This window comes from Cinclus cinclus, chromosome 3, assembly GCF_963662255.1.
Source record: "Cinclus cinclus chromosome 3, bCinCin1.1, whole genome shotgun sequence".
Taxonomy (NCBI): Eukaryota; Metazoa; Chordata; class Aves; order Passeriformes; family Cinclidae; genus Cinclus; species Cinclus cinclus.
In genome coordinates this window covers 62,517,989-62,539,994 of record NC_085048.1, presented here as the reverse complement: position 1 = coordinate 62,539,994, position 22,006 = coordinate 62,517,989, and the positions used below count along the sequence as shown (strand labels likewise).

The 22,006-nt window shown below is 42.2% G+C and overlaps 1 protein-coding gene across 1 annotated transcript in view; it reads right to left on the bottom strand.

The window, feature by feature from the left end:
- NHSL1 (NHS like 1) overlaps positions 1–21,357 on the bottom strand; it is a 174,381-nt gene extending 153,024 nt beyond the window's left edge. Inside the window, exon 1 of the mRNA XM_062488911.1 lies at positions 21,000–21,357. Within this exon, the coding sequence (XP_062344895.1) occupies positions 21,000–21,357 (358 nt within the window). The remainder of the gene's footprint in view (positions 1–20,999) is intronic.
- Positions 21,358–22,006: the final 649 nt, after the last annotated feature.

Genomic DNA, 22,006 nt, shown 5'->3' with positions numbered 1-22,006 from the left:
ACTCAGAATTCTCTGATGTGACTTACCAGATAGCTGTCACAGTTTTCATTGCAGCTTATCTAACCTTAGAAATATGTCAGTTTGGGCTTGTTTGCCATTTCTGCTTCAGGGTTTGGTTGCCAAATACTGAAACTGCAGCCATAAAAACAAGCAAACAAGACATAAAATAAGGACAAGCTTGGTTAGTCCTCATAATTATTCAGCTGAACTTTAATTCCTACAAGAATAAGACCAAGTTCCTCAAAAGATTACAAACGAAGAGTCATTCCACAAGTGTAAACACTAGTAAACCAATACAGTTGAAAGCACTACAATTGTCAAACCCCTGGTGATGAGACATTCAGTGTTTCAGACATAAAAAAGCATTACTTTGGGGAACTGTATTACCCAGAACAAATTTCACCTGGCAGTAACATTAATGACTCCATATAGGCAATCAGGCCACACATGCTTATAGATATATAGGAAAGAGGTTAATAAAACTCAACTTGTAATTTCTGAATTACTTTTGGGAAAAAAAATAACGGTTTGAAATGTTTTCTTTTGGGGAAGGCAGGGCTTGGGAGAGAGTGCAGCATGTTTTGTTTTAAGGACTGCGAGGAAAAATTAAAAAAACACAAACAAACACCCCCCCCCCCCCCCCCCAAAAAAAGAACAACACTCTAAAAAGAAAAGAAACCCAAAAACCATCACCAATATACCTCTGATGCCAAAGACAATAAATTACCACCGAATGGTATTTAATTAAAAAAAAAACTATTTTAGATTAATACATATATAAACAGATAGCATTTAATTTTTTTCCTCTAAACAACAAAATACCAACACACAAGCTGACCAAAAATCCTGAAAAGACATACCATTCAGTGCTCTACAGAGTTAAAAATAGTTCAGGACAATTTACTCAAAACCATTTACTAAAGAAAATATGAAGACTTAAACACTTCAGTATTTATTATATCCTCTGGGAGTGGTTAAAGAGAGCTGAACTACATACCAGCTTACAGCAAAATAACTAAATCTGTTTTCCTTTCACACTTTGTGTTAATTTTCAGGAAATCTGCATGTGCGCATTTATTTTGGAATCAGATACTTTTTCAAAATGTTGCCACTGGCATTGAAGAGGCAGAAAGAGGCACTGCTAACACCAAGTGGTTATACAGCAATGGAGGGCTAGCCAGCAAAGCACCACAGCTGGCTCCTGTTTGATGTTACTGTCTTGAGTACCACCAAAACCAAGAGCTGCTCTAGCTCCTATTTATAGGCAGTATTTGCCTATGCTTGCTCAAATAATTCCTGCCGTTTGTTCATCACAAGTTGCAAGATACCCCAGGCTGCCTCTGTGCCAGCCAGTCATTTTGTCCATCCTTCTGTGGAATTACGGGAGCACCTGCTTGTGATCACTGCTGCTTTTTTCTCTCTTGTTAAATGCATACTAATACAGAAGAATGCAGAGTCAATGACTTTTTAAATGAATGCGACTGTGGACTAATGTCTCTTTCCTCAACATTAAAAAAAGCCATGTGTGATTTTCAGAGTTTCATAAACTCCAGTTCTGTACATAGCATTTGCTTTCTTGAAATCCAAACCTGTTGTAATGTCCTGACTGGAGGCTGGTGGAACTACTACTGCTGCTATTTCTTCAACCATGGTGCTTTCCTCCTTGCTTCTTGGTACTCCCCTGCATATCCAATCATCGGGTTCAGATATGGATCAAGCAAAATACTGCAGCAGGAAGCTACTGGTCACCAGCTGAACCATTTGAAAAGATCAGTCTCCTCCTACAACAGAAAGGGCAGTGTTGCCCTGCATGGGGGAGCGCAGATATGGGCATCCCTACAGAAATTGCACCAAACACACAAAAATGCTGCATTACTTTCTGCCATTAGCAAAAATTCTCATAATTTTTAATAACTATTCAAGTCCCATTGCTACATCACCCTAGTATCTCAAGGTCTGTGCAGTGGCCCTCTAAAGAAAACCAAACACCAGGAAATCAATCAGCTGTGCTTAACACTGGTCACAGTCAGCTCAACACAAACAGATTAGGGCTGATTTTATTTTTGTTTACTCCAACACCAAGATCTTCCCAGCAGCCATGAAGGAACCAGTCTGTAACCAAAGTAAGAGTGGTCACACCAGTAGCCTGCTGGATGAGCCTGGACTGCTACTTCTTAGGGGGAGAGTGAGGGGGCTGCTGTAAGCTGTCATCACAGAGCTGCCACTGGCACAGCATGGATGGATTCAAATGTCTCCTGCCACAGACAGGCACAGGAAATTAAGACTTGAAAAAAGACCTGAAAGCCACTGCTGCCATGTGCACAGGTCTGAGAACACAGATGGCATGATACCACTCAAAAGGTTGACTGAGGAGTGCTAGACAAAGCCCAGCATCAGGAAACATGACTGTGGTAGTGCACATCATAGGTGGAAAGGTGAGCACGCCAGCACCCTCATCACTGAAAATTGTTTGTGAGGCAGCAGGCACAGGCAAGATAAGCACCGGCTGTCTGCCTCTCTGGATTGGAGATCTCACACTTTCATGTGTTCAAGGATGCTTTCCTTTACCACAACAGATGTTTCATACTTCCTTTACACCTAAGTGGAGAAACTTTTATTTTCCCCATCCCCTGCATGTAGCAGGCACAGGACTCCCATGACAATGCTGATCTCAGCACTCCAGCACAGAAGGCGTCCCCATCCTGCCTCCAACCTTCTCAGAAGGGCAAAGAAAACTCACGATCTTCAAGTGTTAATACAGGTATTGTGAACCCTGAAATACAATGCTATATATATATATATACAGAAAACTTCTACATGTTCAGCTCAGTATTTGTCATTTCCCATTTTTGAGATGCCAGCAAAAACCACTCTGAAAATTTAGGACTTTGTGTAACAAACAAAAATTGTTAATCATCCTGCTGCCAAAAAAAAAAAAATCTTTATTGAGGCACTCAGAAATGGAGCCCTATCATACCATCTGTAGTGTATTATAGCAGATTTTCACAGGCAGCAGTTAGAATTAAGTACATACCTTTCCATTTGGTATTTTTCACTTTGCAGCCTTAATCTAATTTCTTTGAAGACACTCAACTATTGTTCTGGCAGAAGCATAAGGAATAATTTATAGCAAAACCTCAAAATTTTAAGTCAGTGGGAGTTTAACACAAGGCCTTAAAAAATTCTAGACCCTGTCTCAGAAGCTATGTAAAATATTTTTCCCATTAGCACTTTTCACATCTAAAATTTCAAAAGCCCCTGCAGACATTTATATCTACCATTCACAGACTTTTTATTGGGAATCCTTCTGAGATTCATATTACATAACTCAGCTGGGATAAGTATTTGAGAGCAATTAATCACTAGGGATATCGCACACACATCTTTTGTGACGTTTACTTAACCGAAGTAAAAAATGCATCTGAGCCTTTCCACAGAAATCCTCAGACATACCGCAAAGTAATTGTAGTATGGACATCACCATCCTTTACCAATTTATGTGGTAAATCCATTCTTCTACTTGTTTACAAGAGGCTGCTATAGTTAATCAGAACAGGGATTTTTGAGGAATGTTTTTCAGGAGTGTTAAAGCAGAAGGAAAGATTCCAGCCTGGGCATTAACCAGCAAAGTAACAAGAAGGCAAGCTGGATTTGAAGGAGCAAGCATGTCTCTGGGCACGCACACAGCCATGCAGATGAACAGGAAATCCAAGACATCTTTGAGCCAATACAGTATTGATCATTAGAGAAGGTACTTTTATGGTGATTTCTCACAGCACCAAAAAAAAAAAATAGAAATACTAATTTTATATACTGTTGGAGTAAAAGTCAATTGTCTTGCATTTAAAGGTCTATGGAATGTTACAGGAAATAATGCAATTATTTTCCTTTATCCTCTAAAGTCATCTTAATCATCACAATCATCCCAAGTCTGCAAAATTCCAGGCACTCCTACTCCCTTCCTCCTCAGATCTGGTGGATAGATTTGGCCAGTGGTGCCCTATGCATCAAAGCCAATGAGATCAAAGCACAGTTCTACAGAAGGCAAGCCAAATCCAGCCAGAACTTGTGCAACCTATGAACTGGAAGGCAGCTTAATCCATTGGGATGTCCTATTTCACCAGTGTTGAGATGCAGGCTCTGATATTAATTTATGTGGACCTGGCAATTGACCTTTGAGTTTCCTTTAACTGTAAAATGGGAATTCTGACATCCTCAAAGGCCTTCTGAAAATTATGAGTAACAATATCTTCAGCTATAGCTATGGCCACATCACAACAGCCCCATCTATGCTGTGGCTCACTTTGAAGCATCAGCCTTCAAGGAAGGGACGTTACTCTTCCATTTAAGGATGGTGGTGGTATTTTCACACAGAGATTTCTCACTTCTTTGTGCATCAGCCCATTATTCTGCACCCACAAATTCAGTACCTTCCAGTTTCCATAATCAAGATCTCTTTCTACCAAGGCTTGCAGAGGAAGATCTCTGATCTTCAAGCAAGCCTCAGTCATCCTAAAGGAGATCTTGCAAGGTTACAGTAAAAGACTGATGTAATTATTAGAGATCTCACAGGGATGCTGGCAACCATGAACACTCTCAGCATCTGCAGTACCCATAGGATTTAATCCACAGCATTTTAACATATGTTGATTTTTCACATTCATTTTGTTTTTTCCCTAAAATTGCCTCTAGCAAAATAAGTGACACACCCCTCCCTTTCTATGTTTATTTTTCTCTCAGAAACAAACCAACCCCCCCACTGGCAACACTAAGACAACACAGAGAGTCTAACTTGACTTCAAGATGACTGCAGAAGACTGAACTTCATTAGTTCAAGGGAATTGATGCCTGCCTCATGTTAATTTTGTTTCATTTCAGTCTTCCCTTTCCATTTGTGCCATCTGTACTTGTAACCAATTTACCTTTTCCATCCACAGCAAAACAGATTAATTAATAAAAGACAAAGAAGGCAGCTAGATGAGCTTTAAAGGTCTACTCCAACATAGACTGATTTAGGATATGACAGCACAGGTAGCCACGTTCCACCATTTTCTGATCTCAGGACCCCCCCAGCTCCTGGCAGAAGCCCAGCTGGGAGCCAGAGTGCCAGCCCAACATGGCAGGGCTACAGCTCTACAGGAATCCTGCTCTTACACCATACTCTGTGATGAATATTAATGAAGCTTGATTTAAAACACAAGGGTAATCCCTAGTTAGGGGGAACTCTGTTTTCAGATTTCAGTATTGCAAATTATGGTCTCCAGAGTGTTCCTGGATATATCACCTCTCAGGTTGCTACTTCCACTGCTGCTAATTCCCTCTCCTCCCAAAACAACCTCTCAGTTTTTAGAGCATTTCAGTGAAGAAGGAGCTCCACAAATTTGACAAAAAGAAAACTTGTGATAGCCAGAGGTACTGAAATAAATGGAAAGCTGGAAGAGGATAGGGCTCAAAAAGGGTTTTTTACAAAAAAGGAATTTTTAAAAAATGTACCACAATCCACACAAAGCAAGCTGTTTGTAGAGAGAAGACAAAAGGAATACAAGACCATTTCCTATTCAACAGATAAGTAATATGTTTATCTAAAACATTACTTCATTAGGCGGACCTCCTCCCAGTGAAAGAAAAAAACAGGGGAAAAAAACCAACCAAAACTTACCTACATACTTTTGACTTCTCTCTCCCTCTCCCCTACAACTTCACTACTATAAACAGACTCCCAAAGTGCCAGCCTCAGCATTTCTGTCTCCCAAAGCAGCAGACTCTTGCCTATGAAGGCAGTGCTTCAGCATAAGGATGGACTGAGCTCTGAGGATGTAAGCATGGGGGAGGGAAGCTTCAATATTACAACCCATCCATCAACCACTTCTATAAAGCTCTTTTGTTCCAAGTTCATACTTAGCAACTCAAGGTCAAAACTGATGTTGGAAAATGCAAATTTTAAGTCAACCCAGACTTTCACCCCATGTGTCTTCTTGACCTTAAACACAAACAAGAAACAGACAAAAAGAAGTTTCAGCTACATTATCTGTTTATATAAAAATGTGTATTGGGGAATACCAACAAATTAAAAATTACTGGAGGGTAATCTACACTACTATTGATACAGATTACAGAAACAAAATCAGAACATGTGCATTTAGGATAAAAGGCCCTTACTTTTTTGTTTCTTACACTTTGGGCAAAGTCAATTTCATGTGGTAGAGGCTTTTCTGTTTGTTTTTCCTTTATTGTCTATTGGGATTTTAATTTTTAGTTTTGAGTTGTTTGGTTGTTTTTTTTTCTTTGAGAGAGACACACACAAGGTTTGATTGAGAGCACCACAGGGAAAACTAACTGGCTGAAAAAACCCCAACCTTTTCCTCTCTGGTACAAAACAAAGGAACACATCTCTATTAGTCTTTGTCTTTAAGAAATCCTGGGTCAGATGTTGGCAGCCTTCACAAAGAAGAAAAATAGTAGGTATTACCACTAAAAAGCAAGGGTTTCATTGCAGCCAAGAAAACAGGATGTATTCCACAGGCTATAACTATTCTCCTTAGAAACACAATACGGGGAGAAAAAAAAATCATTCATTGCATTCAAATACTTAAGAGTAGACTTTCCAGTGAACCCCATTTTTGCAGAATTCCATAGCAGAAAGCAACAGAGGTGCCAAATACCTGAGATTACAAGCTTATCCAGTGGATATTTCCCAGAGGTGCTGTAACAAAAATCAATTTACATGGACAACAGAAAGACAGTGTATGACAAGAGAACTTTGGCACAGAATTCTGATCTAGCATTTAAAATCTTTTTATTTTAGATGATCTGGCAGTCTTTAGAATTGTCATCACAAAACTTTCTTAGAGTTTTATTCCAAGAGCTTACATATAACATCTTTCATATGGGAAAACTCCTGCCAAGAGCTTTAAATATAGCTGCACTGAATGCCACTTTGGCTTCCTCCATGTGAATTTGGACAATTTTAACAAGAGTTTATGAACTTGCATTGGGAAAAAAAAGTATAATGATAGTTTGCCATCCATGCATGTAAGCTGTAAGTCATGTAAAATACCAGATAACTCTGCAGACTAGCAAAAACATTATAAAACAAAACTACTTCTCTTCAATAGCTTTGATTTGGCCCTTAAACCACAACTTTCTTCTAAAGCACCATCACACACATTCCTGGCAATTAAGTCAGCCTAAAGGGTTGCTTACTTAGAGGAAGGGTAGGGAAATGTGTTTAATTAGCAGCAACTCAGGCTACTGAGGAACTGCTTTATTTGATCAACTGCTGCTGTGGATGATCAAAAAGGTGTTTCCTGCAATTCTCACTGGAGTTCGCTCGCTTGCCCCAGACAAGATGAAGAGCAAAACTACATGGTATATTTTTCATCCTCCTTAATAAAGCTCCCATCAACAAGCAAAAAAATAGGGTACTGTAGTAATGTAACCTAGATCCTAGACAGTTTCCAAAAACCCAGCCAAGGATCTTTGTCAGAATTTCAAAGAGAAGCCGCTGCTGAAATTCTTAAGCATGCAGAAGGGTTGTTCAGGACTCCTCCTGCAAACAGTGAATGCTTTTCACTCCCTAAGAGATTATTGCCAGCAGGATGTGCAAGGTGAGACACTGGAAACAGTTTCCACTTTCTCCACTGAAGACAGTTTCCATCTTTCTGAGATCAAGTTTATTACTTTGCCTTTGAACAGAAACAACAGGTATTTTTATGGAGAGAATCAGAGCTCTTCCCAAGAAGCACTGCAAGGTCAGAAGTTCTCAAGTAAATAATTGTAAGCAAAAATAAAAAAAAATATTTTCGAGTTTTAGAATGTGGTTTTTGGTTCCCAGCTCTATAACTTGTTTAACCAACATCTTCCCTCACCCATCCTTTTTCGAATAAATGTGCTAAGACGCTGACACAGTTTAGGAATGGTATTTTCCAATTTAGTACTCCTGCTAAAACCACACTACTGCTTGCTCCCCCCTCACTCCAACTGGAGGCACAGGTGGAGAAAAGAACAATTCACTTGAAACAGCAATGAGATAAGAAAACAAGAACAGCAATATTAAAAACAAAAGGTATAAAACAAAGAAACTATTTGCATGGAAAGCCCATGACAATCAGCAAATACCAGACAGTTTCCCTTGCCACCTTTCCTTAACTGGGAGAACCCCTTCTCCCAAGGAGAGAGAGAGTAAGAGTGAATCCCTCTCCCCACTGCCTGCACCAATGGCCTGATGTAGTACAGAATAACATCTGGGTCCTGGCCACACACTCTCCCATCTAAAAATTACCCTGTCCTGGCCAAAACCAGGACAGACATTTACCAAAGGCCACAGAGTACCCCAGCTCTCCTGATCAAATTGTTAATCTGGTGTCCCATTAGTAGCTCTCCTGGACAGCCTTCCGGTAAATAGAGTGTATTTGTGTTCGTGGTTACAGTGCTTTGACAAGAGGCAATGAGAACAAACTGCAATGCGTGAAACTCCACTTAAGCATATGGAAAAACAGTTTTACTATGAGGGTTGTGATTGCTCCATCCTTGGAGATATTCAAATGCACACAGCCCTCAGCACCTGGCTCCCACTCAGCCTGTCCTGAGTAGGAGGTTGGATTAGGTGGCCATAGCCAGAAGGTAGTGACCAGCAACTCAAAGTCCAGATGGAGATCGGTGGCAAGCGGGGCCCCTCAGGGGTCCATTCTAGGACCAGTTCTGTTTAATGCCACCAGCAATGTACACACAGGGATCAAGTGCACCCTCAGCAGGTTTGCAGATGACACCAAGCTGAGTAGTGCAGTTGACGTTGTAAGCTCAACACAGGGGCCCACGGGACCACTACAGGTTTACCCATTTGGTTGCAATGCTCTCAAGACAGGACCTTTGGCGACTACTCAACCAGTCTCAAGAACTGTTCCTTGGAAAGTTTCATTCCATTCAAACTCACTGTCTCAGCTTCAACAACAGCCACCAAGGTAGGGGGTGAACGGTAACGCAGTACATGGCACACAGTTAAAGTATCTTTTATAATACCCTGTAAGTGGAGGCTGTGCTCTTGTGCTGACCATGACATGCAGACCTTTCAGGCTGACAATGAGAAAGACTCTGCTCACTTCATTGTTCACATACAGAGTTCACACCCACGCTTGGTATTTGGGGCTGCCTTTTGTCAGTCAGTCACTTTTGCAGCTGGCTGTTTCTGTTAAAAGCTGAGATATTCTGGGGTTCTCCCTAACAAATTCAAAGTTCCACTAGAGATATACCCGTGCTTTCATTTGTCTTCAGGATTACCTTTATTCATATTTTTATAAGCCACTAATAATCTAAATTCAAAATACCGCATGTGCATAGACATAACTAGTGATAAAACCAGTGGAGCACAAACATGTCAAGCTGACAGGAGCTCAAATGAAGACAAGCTTTTGTCTATCATGACTTAATTCATTTTTCTACCAGTTGAACTACACAAGGCATTTAAATCATTTAAATATTTGATGCGTTAACCTGCAGCACATTATCGCTATGTACAATGCTAAATCCCACTCTTCATCCTACTTTTACAAGCTGCAACTATTTCCAGACTGCAGCAAGTTCCACAATTTGTCAGCAAGGTTACTAACAGTAAAAAAATGTTTTGCAAAGAAAAAGCTACTGTAGTTTATGAGTTGGAAAAGGGGCGGGAGAGGAAAATATGCTCAGTTAGAGCAACAGGGTCAAAACAACACGCCTTGAAGAGTGCTCCCCTCCCATGTTACATACCACACTTTTCAGAGGGGACATCACAAATTACAGAATTCAAGCCAAACCCAGCAGTGAATGGAAGCAGGCAAGATAATAAGCACTGCAGATGGTTTTAGTCTCCATTACCATTCAGTAGACACAATGTCTCTGTAACAGATATGGACAAACAGAGGCTTTTGTAACATGACAAACTAAAAAGCGCCAAGAGCTCTATGATTTTGTGGTATTCTTCACCTCAGGCAAACACTGTGGATTTCTAATTACCTGCTCTTCCTCTAGACCTCAAAAAAAGCCCATAACTGTTGTGAAATTTTGGTTTCTTCAAAACAGACCTCTCTGAGCCACACTTAACTAAATTACTATCCTCTGGATTCACTCGTATGTGTTATGACTAGACTCTCTCAGGGCAAAGAGCCTTCTAACTTGCACTTAAATCCGCACTGTGCCTGTGCTGTGTGCTTCCTAATGTTTTAAGGAAATTTGTTATCACAAACAGGCCAACACTGCAGTTTAATCTTCCTTCAGGATAAGCAAGCACAGCCTCCCTCCTCTCCACACAGATTTGGAGAAGGGCAGCCTTGTCCTACCACTGACCATCAAGACAAGGCATGGCAAGAGAACTGACTCACATTTGTCTCCTTTTCTCTAGCTTTCCCCTCTTTCATGAAGGTAAAGATCACGATTATAGATTACAATTCTACATATGTCGTAATTATTATATAATTATAACTGCAACAGTAATTTCAAAATCAACTGCAATAACGCATTTGCATGGAAACCACCCTTGTTATGATCGTACTTGCCTCCCCAGGACGAGGCAAACCCTGTGCCATGCCACCTGGGATTTCAGAAGTGCAGAGGCAGAGCCACTTCGGCTCACGTTGCACAACCAGGGCTGAGCCCAGCTGCATCCCAGCGGGGTCAGGGCCCCCCTGCACGGGACTGCTCCCTGCAGGGCTCAGGCTGCCCCAGCCTGCCCAACAGGACCGCACACGCTCCCCGCTGCGAGGACAGCAGCCAGAGATACCAGGAAGGGTGTTGGCCCCATGGAGATCAGTTGCCATACCAGTTTCCCATATCTGGGTTTCCAACGAGGTCGCGAATGCAACTGGTACAAAACCTTTCAGTTCTAACCCCATGATCACCCTTCTGTTTCCTACCATAGCTATTCCCTACGGCATGCATTCAGCCATGCAGATTGAGTTTATAGTAATTATATTTATAAATGAAAATACTTGATCTTCTATCACATACACATCATGAAAATAAAGGCAGCAGGAGGAACCACATAGTCACACAGTGACTACCTACCTTTATTTTAACAGAACACGGAAATAGCAAAATGAACAACTTTTAGAAAACTGCATCTAAACTAACACACCGAGAGATATTTATGAACATTAGTGTATTTTTATTCTTTCTTCCTCATTACAAATCTAGAACAAACTTCTTTCTTCCTCGTATTTAAAGCCTGTAAAGTTCACATAAAAAGGCCTCCGCATTTCCAACACTACAAATCAGAATAGTATAAAGGATGCTACAACCATGTACTTAATTGCATTATTGTTCATATACACATGAAAATCTTACAGAATGGTCATTTCCAGAAATTCTTGGGCTCTTGGACTTCTGCAAAGAAATATTTTTCAGTGTCTAGGACATATATTGGAGGGAGAAAAATAATTCAAATTTTGAGTAGAAAGGCTTTTATTTACATCATGTCCAGAATAACAGGTGATGGATTTCGCTGTGTTATCAATCAAGCTTGGCTTGTGCTATCTTTCTTCTAAATTGAAGATCAAATACCACAGTTAATGAAAAGTTTTGTATGAGCTTGTTCTTATTTCCTAGTAATTGGGTTCTTTTGTCTATTTCAAAATGTTTTAAGCATCTCTAAGCACAATGTGGCTAACAATGTTTTGATATTTTCTTTTTAACTTTTAATGATATTGCATTAGCAAAGCATGACTTGGTTTCTCAGCGATTCCAAGCAGATTCAGTTACTCACCATGAACTAAATGCTGAACAGGAAGAAAAAGCCAACACCACTTGCTTGGGAGCTCTTCCACACAGCAGGAACAAAAGGTGCCACTAGAGATAACCCACAAAGAACTCATCTTGGGTCCTGCTGAGCTTCCTGTAAGCACACTCCATCTGCTGCCAAAAGCTAAAACTTGCTAAAGTAGAAAACAAAAGACAGATACCAATTTACAAGGAGAAAGGCGGGGATTACTTTCTTACTCAAACCCAGCGTTTTGAGAAACCTTACAAAGGTAACAGCCAGACACAAAGAATGTATATAAGCCAGTGAGTGGCAATATTTATCCGACCACTTAAAAGCTGACAAGAGCTCTTCTGTAGCCAGCATTTTGACACTACAGAAAAAAAAAAAAAACAAACATTGGAGGACCAAGAAGAAAGACGAGCATTCAAGTACAGCACTTTACCATTTAAAATATACTACAGAAGTGTCCTACATTCATTTTCCAATTATTCATTTTCCAGAAAAAAAAAATCCCACTATTGTCACTGTTACTCAATATGCTTGAAATCACTATCATTTCCCCATTATGATTAACATTTGCATTTAGTGCTAGTAGAAAAAACTAAGTGGCTCAGTTCTTCAGATAGTATCCACAGTTTTACTATATTTTAGGAGGCAGCTGTTCTAGTCCTAATCTCTGAAAAGTAGGAGCTAATTTAATTTAAAAATTACAATCTTAGATTAACCAAAATTCAGTTAGCTAGGCTACAGCCTGATTACAGTAAAAGGAACGTCCAATCAACTAACTTAAACTTAACAGATCTACTTGCTATCAAGATGTCAAATTTAAAATTAAAACAGAGCCGCTGCTCATGTTAGGGAAATTAAACTTACTGAAACATTAAGATGTCCTCTAAGTCTGAAGGTTATAAGAACTCAGCCACAGACACATTGAACTCAGTTCCTTTGACTTTTTTTTATTTCAAGTCATAACTTGATATTCTCACTCCCATCACTGTAACAGTGTAAATGGTTTTGCACTTCTTTAATAGTCCTATAGCAGAGCAATGGACGTTTGGAAGGGAAGCAATAAAAATGAAGAAAGGGGCAGACTCAGTTATTATGGGGCTGTCCACTGTGCCACAACCCCAGGCAGGAAGGCCTTACACTGGACTAACACCAAGGGGTTATGAAATAGAGGGGTGAGAGGGGCTGTCAGGAGAAAGCCAGAAGCTCCATCAAATTTCACCTTTCCCTGTCTCTGCCTTCCATCTCCTCACCTCCTTCCTCACTAATCCAACTATCAGGCCTGTGGAGGGTGTTGTATTTGAGGAAGGCAAAATGCTGAGTTTTAACAAGTGACATGGGTGGTGAGGTACAGAGCAGACACTGAAACTGTCACACCTCAGAACAGGGAGAGGCAGCTCAGAGCACACCTGGGCTGGGTGAGGAGTCTAAACTACTAAAGAAAATGAGGAGGAGAAAGAGGAAGGAAATTTTAAAAATTAATCAGGTCTTAACCTAAAAACTGTGTCATCCAGTGGCTTCGAAAGGGTAACTAACCAGAAGAGTGATAGCATAGCAATTACTTGGCTCTGCCTCTCTCTGCAGGAGTAACTACCCTTCCTGCAGATTGCATAGTGCCCTAAGCTCAATCACATTCATTAAACATTTATATTCTAACTACTCCTAGTTCTAAAAGGGCAATGAAATATCATATGCGCAATGCTGATTAAAGGACAAGAGGCCAATGAAAAAATAAAATAAAAACAACCTAACTTAAACCACCATAATTTACAACTGACAAAGAGAAAAAAACCCATGACAGCCTGAAGCCAGAAGCAGCCCTGCCCGACTAAAATATGGTAGGATATAAGTACAAACAACTTGCAAAGTCCACCCACATTAATCTGTGCTAAACCCGCAGGTAGCAAAATATTTTTTTCTAGTCTCTTAAGTGGCATGACATCCAGGCTTTCTGGAGACTGCCATCCAACCAGCAGGTTTCCTATCCAACCTACAGCCAAGAACAACATTTAATTAGCATGTTTAATTGATCTTGTTAACTGTTAGGGTGGACAGCTTTGATCTCGCCTGCTGATAGCTAGTTTAGGACTACAAAAGAAACTGGGGCTTTGCATAATTGCCAAGCTTTGAATGTGTGTCTTTTAATTCCTTCTATTTCCCGATCCCCCTTTCTGTCTCTGCTGCACTAGTGCTCCCGATAACAGGAAGCAAAGAACATGCCATCATTTATTTTATCATTTATTTGAGCATGCAGGCGAAAAAAAAGGAAGATAAGGAAAGGGAAATTGCTGCTCCTTCACCCAGAAATAGAAGAAAAGGCCAGAATTACCACAGTGAATCTGGCCTGGGCAACATTAAATGAAGTACCCCATGGCTGAGGGCAGCCATAACCAAACACTTCAGTGGAAGATGCAGGAAACACTAAGCATGTGTGGAATAAACTGCTCCCAGCCCCCACTTGAAAGCCCGATCCCACTTTCTGTTGATTAGAGGCTGGTTTAAATTCCAGGACAGAGGGTTTGAGGAATTTCAGTGGCTTTCCACTGTGTTGTTTTATGTTTGTTAATAGGCTCATCCAAAAAATTATTCTTCTGCACGAGATTCATATTAGCTTAGAGAGAAGCCCTGCACTCAACCAAGATAGGACTGTGCCAATACTAATAGGAAGAGAAACTTCTGAGGACATTTTAGTGCATCCTAAAATATCTAGCAACCTTCAAAATAGATCCTAATTGAAAACAACTAAATACAAGTATGTTTAATTCATTAACTACCTCTCCTAAACACTGTTTTCCTGAATGATCAAGCCAATCATAAGTTCTACGGAAATAAATGTTCGTAGGTGGTATATAATAGGTTCCAAGCAATGTACAAAGCAGCTCCACATTTCAGCCAAAGTGTGTCAACTGTTCTCAGAACAGCAAGCCAAACCCTCATCAAACTGAATTCAGCTGGAGCTTTGCCACTCAGCAGGACAACCACTTGGCCCACCATCCCCATGGGAAATCTTTTTCTAACTCGGACTTTCTTCCTGCTTATTTCAAACGAAATCTCCTTTGGATCAGGTTGAATTTCCACAGATAATTAGTCTTGCACTAGCTAAATAAAACAAGAGTTATATTGCTTCTGAGCAGCAAACTGAATAATTACAACAGGGTTAAAGAGAATATTTCTTCTTTTCTTTCCCAGAGGGAACTTGGAAATGAACTGTTTAATATGGTTGAACTTTGCTGTTGAATCTTTGTATTGCACAGCAACAGGGAGAAGTAACACAGTGCAGTCACCTCAAGCATCAAGTAATCATGGATGAACTGTAGCTCCCAAATAGCACTACAACAGAGTTCTTCATCTAAAAGCCTCTTTTCTCACCAAAGCTTTCTTATGAGCACACTGTGGTTTTGGTGGTTAGTTTGGGGACTTTGGTTGTGGTGTGTTTTATTTTCTTTTGTGGGGGTGTGTATTGTTTGACTTTATCCCTAAACTTTTTTCTAAAGAAGGCTTCTTCTTGTTGCTGCAGGATGATGAATATCTTGTATTCTCTGTCCTTACACCAGGAACTATAGAAATCCAGCCAGCCCCTTCATCTCCTGCCTACTGCTGATACTGACTCAAATAATGCTCACTTTTGGTGGCTTGGGATGGAGGAGGGGTTTCCCTAGGAATAAGCTGAATAAAGCTTCCTGTTCAGCTAAAGCAGGAAATGTGCTCCAGTACTGCCTTGCACACAAAGAGTGGAAAATACTTACTAAACAAAATAGCAGGAGATGAAGTGTAAACTGGATTGTCCTTCCATCATGCAGACAAACAGAAAGCCATACTCCCCACACCCCCAGCTCTCCTGCATAAATGTCCTTAAACTTGGAGGGGGAAAAAAAAAAAAAAAAAACCAAAAAAAAAAACCAAAACATACATATGTATAGATATTGTGCATCAAAATCAAATTATTATGCTGTGCCTTTAAAATCAAACACTGAAGGACTTTAAGCGACACTAAGTAGGAGGTAGCATTTCCTCCCTCCCACAGAATCAGTTTCTTGTTGTTAAAACAGGAGGTGCAACTGGCCAAACCCCCATCCTGCTAGTGGAGACACTGAACCAGAAGTTGTCATTAGGTTAACCTCCCAGCATCTCTCTCAAACCATCTCTTCAGAAAGACTTTAAAATAAATAGCAAAGAAGATGGAAGGGACAGCCTTCCAGTCTGTCAAACCATTGGGATTTACAGAAAAGAACAGCAATAATATTTTTTGCATAAGTAACAGCAGATGGCAGAAGACAAATATTAATGGAAAAAATGTCTTTCTTCATGACCTACAAAAACACTGACTGTTTAAGGCCCCACAGCCTTCCCAAGAGCTGGCCTTGTAATTCATGCAAGATTTCTCTGCAGCCATCATATGCCTTTTGATGAGGTCTGATCACTTCAAAGAGGCACTTGTCCTCAACCACCCTTACATTTAAGAACCGAAAGTGATGAAAAACTACATCACCTGATACTAGGTCACAGCTACAGATGCACACTGCTAGAAAATAAAAAGCTGTTAGGCAAGTCTCGTGGTGTAAAACACATTATGGCAGCTGGATGCTGGAAACATATGACAAAACATCATGTAAAACAACACATAATAAGCTTAATGAAAACCTGATGAAAGACTGTTAAAAAAAAAAGTACTGAACCTAATTAATTCTCTAGACATGGCTAGTGCAGCTGAACTAAGGTCACAAGTACTACATACTACATTTGAATTTTATAAACTACCTTGAGCCATTAGTGCCTCCCATCACCATGAATTGTAAAACAGCCATCAGCCCATAGGGCCATGTCTTACCATATTTTGATGTCCCTTCTTGTGGCACAACACCCTGCTCATTATGCAAAGCTCAAATACACATCAGGAAAACATTTTACTAATTTACCTTAAAAATAGCCTTGTACTGAAACTGAGTCAAGCACAAGTTTCTCAGCTGGGGGTATATAAACCAGAAACTTCTCTACCATTCTGAACAAAAAGTTAAAAGAGAGCTAAATCAAACCTGAGAAAGCAGAGTCATTCTAGTGAACCCCTGAAAACTCAACCATCACCAAGACTGTGTACATCTGAAAGCTACCTTCAGTGTCCTGAAGCAGACATGAAATTAAACTCTGCAGGTATGTGTGGCACACAAGTACAAAACCCTCGGAAAAGAGGCCTCCCAGCTAAAGGGCATGGTAGAATTCCAAAGATGGGGAAGTTTACCCCTAGTAAGGGGTGCAAAAACATAGCACCTACTGCACTACAGCACGTCCTTACCCAGTTTGCCACATCAGGAAGTTCTCTTCTGTGTGGAGCAGTGAATGGATGTCCTTGAACTAACGGATTCACTACGGAACACCAGTGTGAAAAACAGAATTCACTTTCTTGGAAAAATTTAAAAGGTTTAATAAAAAGACAACAGGAGACTGAAATAAAGCAAAGGGTTAATATGGTCAGGTGCTTGGCAATCAGCCAGGAGCACACTTGCTACTTCGGAGATACCTTTTAATACCTGCTATTTTGGAGACACCTCTTAAATACCTTTTCCATTACTCCATCCTGTTACATATTCATAGACCTTTATGCATTTTCAAACCTTTCCATAAACTAGTTTACATTTTCCAAGAGCTGTTTAGCATGGCCCCTCTTTGGGTCAGCCTTTTTAGAGTACGTGTGCTTTTTTTGTTGTGGTTTTAAAACATCTACTTCATCTATCACCTTCAGTTTGGGCTTTGGCTTCTTTCTACAGACACTGAGTGTTGATAATTGGCATGTTAGCAGCAGGGTCTTCATCATTTGTTTACTGGATGTTATCCCAACCAAGCAGACAGTTCAACCATACTATCAACTATTAACGCTATGCCTAACTTTTGCTAATACCAGAAAATAAAAACTATATCCATACAGCAAAGCTATTTTAATATTATACATATAGTATTCCTCTTAATACTTGTGAAAAGCCAGTAAGAAGATATGCGTTTATAACACCAGGGAGTATGTAACAGAAGAGAAACATCAGAGATCATCTGAGACACGTTTACCTATTCATACTATAATATCCAGATCTAGGAGCATATGGATCCCACACACAAGGACACCCTGTACAGACAGACCGGCAAGCACAGTCGATGATTGCAGAGATTGACCAAGTGAAGACGAAGAGTTTTGTCCACCTGCTTTCCCTCCCTCACACCCCTGCCCATGCTCAACGAGGAACAAACACTGATGGACCCCTGCTATCTGAAGGGTACTGCATGTAAGCTTTAATTTGAAACAAAATTATGATAGTGCAAAAAACCAAAACAAAAAACAAACAAAAAACCCCCCACACAATTTCAAAGCACATACTTTCCCAAGCACCGCAGACACACACAGCTTATCTTCTACCAGCTGCCAGTCTACAGCTACTTCACAAAAAGTGGTCGTAACCCAGACTTGAAATTTTCTAGTCCTCTTCCAGTCCTTCTCATACAACGTCATGCTGGGATCTGAAAATTTGTTCTGGGACATTCAGTTGCAAGGGGAAATTATTGTCTGGGCCTCACAAAGAGAACAAAAGCCATTTATTCAAGTAGAAATTACCCGTGATTTGAAAAAGCAGGTGTACAATGTCCTGAATGCAAGAACTACTTAAGTCACCTGACACATCACGCTGCACCTGTGTGTGTATTTGTGCACCACAAAAGGTGCAGTAGTTTACAATATCTGCCTCACAAGAAAAGGTTTATGATTAGTAAAAATCTAGTAAATGGGAAAGTAATTATACAACCCTTGGTGTTCTTACAGTTCTGCACCAGCAAACAACTTTCTCCATGAGGCTTCAATAATTGGAAGGAAAAATCCCCCTTGCTGTTGTTCCCAAACAAAAACAGCATTATTAAACCATTCTCTTTGTTTTCCATATACTTCCCTTTAACCTTCCTTTGTCAGGAACAGGATTAAATTTGCAGACAAGGCTTGATGGCTTGTATTACAGAGATGTTCATGACTAACCGCAACTGAGCATACTACCTGATCTGCTTGACCAGACTGCAGTATGTAAAAAAGCCTATAAGAATTGTCATGGCTTTATGTGCAACTTCATGTCAATATGCTCAGCCCACACCATCAATTCCTAGTGACTGAACAGGCAAATAAAATAACCTTCCTTCACAAACAGAAAAACAAAAAAACCCAAACCAACAAACAACAACAAAAAACAAACAACCAAACCATAAAACAAACAAAAAAATTAGAATTAAATAATCATTAATTCTCTCAGACTTATATAAATGAGATCTTTGAAAAGTGAATAAAACAGAAGCAGCAATGACGTTTCAAGTAGCAAAACTGAATGAACAGCAGAGATGCCACTTAGCAAAGAACTGAAAACCGACAGAGAAAGCTAAACACAAGAATTGCATCCAGTTTTGGGCATCACAATGAGAAGAGCAAAGACCATCAAATTAAAAGCACTAACAGGCTTAGCCCAAAGAACTGAGTTATAACAACAACAACAATTCATTAATATATAACTTGTGCAGAAGGATGACTAAGAAAGAACAGAATCACTAAGAGTCTGACACATAAAATTTCAGGGTTTGCACAGTGCAGCAGTAGCCTTATTTCACCCATGCCTTTATATACATTGCATCAGGGTATGGTAATCATTAGCGTCCCATTTAAACTGAGATAAATAAATAGTGCTTCCTATCAGGCAATCAATTTAATATACCACTATAGTGCAGGTATCCCCAGTAATAACACACTTGCATTTCAAGTGTGACAGCAAATTAACATAATTGCCACAGCAAATCAACATAACTATTGGCAGAAAAGGTTATACTTGTCTTGGTGAGGAAGAAATAGTCCTTCAGTTTATCATTCAGTTATAAAGCACCTAAAAAAGCAAAACTGGTTAGCACAAAACTTCACCCTCACACTTAAAACCCACAAAATCTGGTACGGATGATGAAGGTGCCCTCCTTCAGAGAAATCATACTCAAGTATACCATAAGGAATAATTCTGCAATGAAACAGATAAGTAATCCATACAGGGTTCATACCCTTTAAGTCTTATTTCTGAAAGGCCTTCCTTATCAATTTTGCTCGTAAGTGTACCACATGGAAAGTAAGCTTTCTACTTCCATTGAAAAGAAAACTGTCAGTGGTCTCTGAGCAACAACCCTATTTAGGCTGGTCTTACACCTTATACAGCTGCCACAGAAGTTGCAACACAATTCTTTGGGTTCCTGAATGTTTCCAGCACATTGAGAAAGCTAAGTTGATGTTGCAAGCCATCTCCCACATTGTCTGTGGGGAGCTTGGTCACGCATAAACAAAACTTCATGTACCAGATGCAATTTTTACTGGATCCTTTCTCCAAAGCTGGACCAAGCTTAGGGAAAAAAAATATACAAACACCTTTTCCTATAGCTCTGTATAGGTGTACAATTAGTCATTTCTAAGGGCGACTTTACAGGCTCTGAAAGAAATTTAAGGACAGCCTGTCCATGTTGCCACTGCTTAGGAATCTGAGGCCAAATCTGCAACTTGCTGCTTGGGCTCCGTACGAAGTTGAAATTTCAAGTTTGAGATCAGCTCTGCACAAAGAACAGAAGCTCGAGAGAACCGAGAGACACAAAACCAGCTGCAAAATACATCCAGGTTTCTATTTACTGAGGTCTTCCCATGCACATACAAAAGAATTAATCAGGCATGTGGGCTGAACTGTCAGAAGCTCGGCTGATCCCAAGTCTGGCGCAAACCCGGCATAAACATATAAACAAACTCTCCCGGGATCACAGCGCTCTCAGCTCCCGGTGCTGGCGGTCCCCCGCCCCCGGCCAGCCCTTCTCTCCCCGGTGAGCGAGGGCTCCGCCGCACAGAAGCGCCGGGGAGACACGGGCAGCCACCCACCCAGTCCCGCACGGGCCGGCGACATCCAGGGCCGGAGCCGGCGGGACGGAGCCCGGAGTGTCCCGGAGAGGGATGAGCAGCTACAGCCCGTGGGCACCGGCGGGGCCCGGGAGGAGCCGCGGCGGGACCGGGGGCGGCCGCCGCCTCTGAGCGCGGTGAAAGAGAGACGGGGATACTTAAGTTTCCCTCTTTTCCTTTCCATTTTTAAATAAATCACAAACCAGAGCCCAGAGTGCCGCGCCAACAGCCCCGCCACCGGGCGGCCGCCCTGCTGCCGGTCCCTCCCGCTCCCCGAGCAGCCCCGCCACCGTCCCGGACGAGCTCGCAGCGCTGGGGAAGGGCGGTACTCACGGATCTTGACTTTGCGGTGGTCGAGGCGGGCGAGGAGCTCCTCCAGGGCGCCGAGGCGGCGCTGGAGCCGGGCGTTGCGGTGGCACAGGGAGTCCGCCTCGCTGAGGATCCCGCCGAAGATGTCGCCGGCGCAGCGGGAGAGGTCGGAGAGCTGCATCAGCAGCGACACCAGCGCGTACGAGCTGACTTGCTCCAGCGTCCCGAAGAGCGGCACCGCGCCACGGCGGCGCCCGCCGCCCCCCTCCGCCGCCCCGGCGTGGTCCCCCGGCGCCGGGCCGCCCCGCTCCGCGCCATCCCCGCCGGGCTCTTCCAACCTGCACAGCTTCAGCGGCTCCAGGGTCCGCAGGGGGAACGGCATCGCGGCCGGGGACGGGGGGCAGCGCGGGGCACGGCAGCGGCTGGGCTGGGGTGGCGGGGAGGGCTAGGCGTCCCCGGCGTGAAAAGTCTTCATCCGCGCAGCGGCCGCGGTGACAAAAGTTCGGAGAGGAGAGGAAGAGAGAGAGAGAGAAAGCGAGAGAGAGCAGCACAACAACAAATGAATCGGGGCGGCCGGGCTAGGCGCTGCGGGGCTGGGGATGAGCCGCGGCCGCCTCGGCGCAGGGGGAGCCCCGCGCGGCGCCCATGTGCGGGAGTGGCCCCCGGAGGCGGGAGCGGCCCCGGGAGGAGGGAGGGGAGGGGAAAGGAGAGGAGGGGGAGCGGAGCGGGGCGCAGCACCGCCGCACGGCGGGAGCGGGGAGAGCCCGGGCCGGCCGGGAGACAGGAAAGAGCCCGGCTTTCTCTCCACGAAGTGAGGATGAGGCGGGGAAGGAGGGAAAGAGGAAGCGTGGGAGGGAGACTGAAGCGCCCTGGATGCGGCCACAAAGGAGGAAAGCCAGCCAGAGGAGGAGGGGAGAGGCAGCCCGGACCAGCTCCACCTGAGGAACCCCGCGCCGTTGCAGGCACTTTTCTGAACGCACTAAACTCCCAACCCGGAAAGCGAGAGCTGGAAAAAGAGGAGGAGGGAAGAG